Source organism: Lutra lutra, chromosome 8 (genome assembly GCF_902655055.1).
Source record: "Lutra lutra chromosome 8, mLutLut1.2, whole genome shotgun sequence".
In the NCBI taxonomy this organism is placed as follows: domain Eukaryota; kingdom Metazoa; phylum Chordata; class Mammalia; order Carnivora; family Mustelidae; genus Lutra; species Lutra lutra.
The window spans coordinates 100,969,106-100,974,374 of record NC_062285.1 but is presented as its reverse complement, the minus strand read 5'-3'; the positions used below and the strand labels follow the sequence as shown (position 1 = coordinate 100,974,374).

The 5,269-nt window shown below is 43.8% G+C and overlaps 1 protein-coding gene across 1 annotated transcript; it reads right to left on the bottom strand.

Moving 5' to 3' along the window:
• Positions 1-1,128: 1,128 nt before the first annotated feature.
• Positions 1,129-4,852, bottom strand: ATXN7L3B (ataxin 7 like 3B). The gene has a single exon (XM_047741399.1). It carries the CDS (start codon positions 4,507-4,509, stop codon positions 4,216-4,218), a length of 294 nt encoding a protein of 97 aa, XP_047597355.1. The 5' UTR covers positions 4,510-4,852; the 3' UTR covers positions 1,129-4,215.
• Between the last annotated feature and the right edge of the window lie 417 nt (positions 4,853-5,269).

Genomic DNA, 5,269 nt, shown 5'->3' with positions numbered 1-5,269 from the left:
TGGAAGGCGTTACTGTATTATTACCGTGTGCAAAGAAAGCTCTTCTGAAATCTTTAACTACAGAGCATACTTTATTTTGGGGGTCTTTATCTTCCTCAACATCAAATAACAATTAGGTTCCTGACCTCATGCTACATGCTGTAGTTAAAATGCAGTATCCGGGGTTGACAGGTACATGATTTTTTTCTTTTTAAATATAAAGATCATTAGTTTGAAAACATGAAAAGAATCTTAAAATTGCTGCACTCAAATGGATCTGGTAAAGCACTGAGAAGATCTTGCAAATAACTCATTTCAGAAAACTAGATTAGCACCAAATACATTAATTCAAATCTAAACATACAAAATAGCATACAAAAGTATTTGCTGCAGTGGCATTTAAATGTTAGGTCACTCCATACCACCGTACAGGTCTGTAACATCCCTGAGGTATTTATTGTATTGAGATGTTTTTTCTAATGGCCCCATTTCTATGATAATTTTTATTCATCTAAATATTACTTCCAATCTGGGACTATTTCTTTAAACTAGAACATTTAGCAAATAAGTGACTATGAACAGCACTAAACAACACATACAATTTCTAAGATAAGTAAGTGCTCCAGCTCTGGATTAGGAATTCAAAGGAATAAAAGTTTCTCAGAATTACTCTAAGACAAACTGAAAGATCTAAAAAGAGTTGGAGTAAAAGAAAAATGAAAAGTATTGGGAAAAAATGACTTTTAGAAAGGTCAACTCATTTTCTGCTATGAACCATTCATTTTCTTTTTTGTTTTGTTTTTTTGAATCATTTCTTTTGAGAGCAAGGATATTAGCTTGAAAAAGTGGTAAAATGTATATAGTATCTTGAGTTCCACTTAAATAGAAGTAGCTTTTACAATGGACTTAGTGACAGGCTGGGATTACATTTATTTTACCACCTATTTTATTTTTCACTGGATGCTGCAGAAAGCTAAATTTGTAGACTAAATGGAGAAATAAAGTTGGGCAAAAGTTCCTCTACTTTGATAAAACTCCCATTCAGGAGAAAGTGACTATGATTCAACAGCAATTCAACATTTATTTTACTACGTCAATACCTGAAAAACATGTACAATCTTGAAAGATGAACATAGAGTCTAAATAAAGTCATTTTTTAAAATTTTATTAGTACTGTTTACCAATGGGGAGATGCAGTTTATTTACACCAGCAGCCATAGGGGCAAGGGGAATACACAGTTAGTTAGCAATCTGTATAGGATGGACTACTTATGCAAAAATAATAATCTCCAAAACAAAGGACAGTGGTGAGCTTCACTACACTTCCCCAATGATCCCAGCATGCGATAATGCCAGGCAATGGCCCCTGGACATGCGGTGGTGGGAACTAATGTATGGAAGAAAAAGCCACAAACCACAAAAATTTGTAAAGAACCCCTTCCCCCTATACACGCACACACACTCAGATACATAATAGGATTACAGGGTGATCAATATACTTAATTGAGGAAGGAAGGATAGGAATTCTGCTGTTAGAGGGAAGATAGGTAGGGAAAGGGAGAGTTCCTAACCACTGTCAACTACATGATAGGGAGCATTCACTCCCCAGAAAAGAAAGGAGTTAGACTGTCCCCTCAGGGTACCTGTTGGACCTAGCCCACCTCATACCCATCCAGGACAGGCCTAGGGCGACTGCCCTAATAAGGGGAGGGCAAAAAAGAAAAAACAATAACCAAGAGGGAGGTAATATGAACCAATGATTTTTCAAAATTACTTTCCACTTCTTCCTCCTCTACCAAAGAGAATGGCCAGAAAGGAAACAATAATGCCATAATCAGAGCTCCCTCTCTGAAGGAAGAGTGGACCACGACATTACCTTCAGCCTGCTTCCAGGACATTATTTGGAAGCAGGCCAGAGTTTCACTTAGACCCTCCTTTCCCTCTGCATCCCCTTAGAAGGAGATGTCTATAAAGTCAAGGGCAGATAACCCAATATTGTTTTAGCTCTTACCAAGCTTTAACTTTCTAACAAGTCAGCACAGTTCTTGAAGACCAATCTGTAACTATACCTCAACCCTGACCAGGACAATTCTAGGTGAAAATGCAATAATAGACAGTCTTGAGGCCTTATCACTATGGTTCCCTTAATGTCTATATGTAACACAAATCAGCCCACACAGTCCAAAGAGTTCCTTCTGGGATAAGGAAGGATACATGCACAGCAAGGGTTAGAGAAAATAGATCAGGACCCACTACGTTAGCCAGCCTTTACTGGTCTGCTTAGGTCCTAAGAGGCAGTATCCAAGTGGAGGTGGGAAGATGTAACTCCTTATGAAGTAAGACACAGCAGGAAGGCATCTAGCAAGGCAGTCCTATAGGAAAATGCTTAGGCATGCCACTGCCTTTCATACACAAAAAATTATGTTCTCTTCCCATCTTAATCCCAACAGAGGAACCCATCAGAAAATTCTTCTCTGGATCTCCTAAAAGAACGAGGGGGAAAAAAACAACAACCCAAGAAAAACTTGAAAGAAGCCAAGGACAGGAAACTGGGCAGGCTTAAGAAGCAGGAGCATCAAGAGAGATGAACTGAAACTGGTCAGTGTGAAAGCAGGGTAGCTGGCAGCACCTGGGGTCGTGAGCTGCACCAGATAGGCAGTGGAGCAGGGGACAGTAGGAACATGGGGCCAAGCCAGACAGATGAGGCTGGGACCCTTACTGGGGCACAGAATGAGGTAAGAAAACATTTCAAATAAAGCAGCACCGTTCCCGCTCACTTTGGGGTTCTCACCCCTCTACACTTCATAAACCCTCAATCAGGGAGTAAAGTGGAGGGTAGTTTTGATATGTGGCTCACATTTCCCATCCTTGCCTATCCCATTCCTGACTTTTGACAACAGAAAGACAGCTCTTGTTGTCAAGAATATCCAAAAGAGACTGAATGGAAGGGGCTGCCCCTCCTGAGGGGCAGAGGTGGTGACAGTCTAGATGTTTACCCTAACAGAGCTTTGACTGCCCAAACCAAGAACAGGGGCATTCAATAGGATACTGCAGTCAAATGAGACGACCCAGGCTTGCTCCTTGGCTCCTAGTACTAATACTAACCCACTAACATCGAGGGCAGCTGAAAGAGGTCCCCTCTGGGCTCAGCTTTCAATCACAGTCTCCTGCCCAGCCATTATGCTTTTCTATAATTCAGGCCTACCCCTGGCATAGGAGGCAGGTAGCGACCTGGCATAATGACCAAGTCAGACACATGGACTGGCTAGGTAGCTAGTAACTCAAGAGTAAGAAAATGACTGCCCCACCAAACTGTTGTTCACAGCATAATATATCCAGATATGAATCTTGCAGTTTAAGAGATCGTGCATAGTTGCAGAAGCCCCTGCTACCTCCTCAAGGGATCATAACTAAATCCTCAGCCTGCCTGGATAACCAAGTTGTCCATTTAATAAGCCTATGCCACCGGGTGGGGTGCAAGACGAAGGGCTCTGTTCAGCAAAAGGTTAGCCCTTGTCCCCAAGTCCGTTCAAGTCACTGTACATGCTGGACCTTTGGGAAACTGGTAGCTTTGACCTTTTCTTCTTGTTGGAGGCAAGATCACAGAGCTTCCCCTACCAGATTCAGTCGTAATTCTTTTTCTTGGTTTTCCCAAATTGGAACTGTTAATATCCAGATCTCATACCTGACTTTCATCTGTCTTGGAGAAGTCCAAATCAGAGGCTCAGAGATCAGAGGAGCAGTCCCACTGAGGCCCAGTGATTAAGGCCTGACCATCAGCTTTGTCCAAACTGTCAGTTATCCAGAAAGCCCTTGACATCAGGCAGAGAGAAAGGCTGAGGAACCAAAGGATTTATACGCTGGGCACACAGCTGCTCACCTGTGCACTGGGGACAGTACTGGGATTTTGTGCACTTCCTGGTGTAGAGATCAACCTGCATGGCACGGGGCACAGGATGCACAGCTCCTCCTGCCCAGGGTTTCAAAGCTGATTCCAGGTAACATACTTATAAAAGGATCCGAATTCCTAAATTCTCCACTTTGGGTGTTTAAAGGCTAGGATGTTCAATGGGAAGTGGGACTTTTGTTTCATTTCTTTTTCTTTTTCTTTCTTTCTTTCTTCTTTTTTTTTTTTTTTTTCTTTTTTCTTTTTCTATTTAGATACCTAACTTCTCCAAACCACAGGACCGGTCTATGTTATTGTCCTGGTCACTCTCTGACTCTCTCATGTTGCAGCTACTGGAATTCTGGGGGTGAGCGTTGCAGCTGCTGATCAGGCCCATTCCCGGATTCTCCAGGAAGGGAGCAAAGCGGGAGGCGGCATGCTCCTTTATCTTCCACTGGCTGAATGCCAAAATCCTTCACGCTACCAGTTTCTGCGAACTCCAGGTAGAAGTAGCCACACTTGACTGCCCGGTGCACCTCAAAGCAGAAGCCCAAACAAGAATCCTCTATTAGGTCTACGTATATCTCCTGAGCGATGGCCTCTAGCTTGTTAGTATCCAGGTTAGCCAACGAAATTTCCTCCATTTTAATTTGTAAACGACTGTGGAGAGGGCGCTCGTATTACTCACAGCAGCACCAGCAGCAACACGTCGGGCTCCTCGGGCCGCGCCTAGGCCTAGAGGCCTGTCAGGGCCGCGTCCTCAGGCGGCGGGGGCGGAGGCGTCCGCGGTGCAGAGGCAGAACGGCAGCAGCAGCCAGCGGCGACTGCTCCGGAACCCCAAGTCCTTCAGTTTCTTCTGGCGTCTCCCGGGGACTGGGACTTTGAGCTCGGGCTGGCCCGGGACTCGCCGCCAAACGGTCTCCGCGCCTCAGCCAGCAACCCCGGCCTCTTCCGCTCCCAGGTCCGGGCCTGACCCCGCCTCCCAACTTCCGCTCCTCAGATCGCCTGCGCACTGGCTCCGCGCAGACTCCCGGTGCTTAGCCTTCCGCGCAGCTTCCTGGGAGTTCTCGCAATTTATGAAAACGATTGGAAAGAACTAAACGGAGCTGACTTTGATTATCTTTAAAGTAAAAGAATTGCAAGGATGCTATTTTATGTTGTTTTACTTGTAAGTTAAAACATCAGTAATAAATTCGGCACACATAATTGATTTCCTCATGAAAATGACGAATAATGCCGTGCACATTTGTGGTATGATCCCAAATACGATTTTAGGAACATTTCTCCGGATACGTTTGAAAATTTGACTTATGTGATTGACTTGTAATCATTTATAGTACTGCCGCGCTTGTCGTTTAAATCCACTAGATGGTGCAAGGCAACAAATTACAATATAGTTTTTCT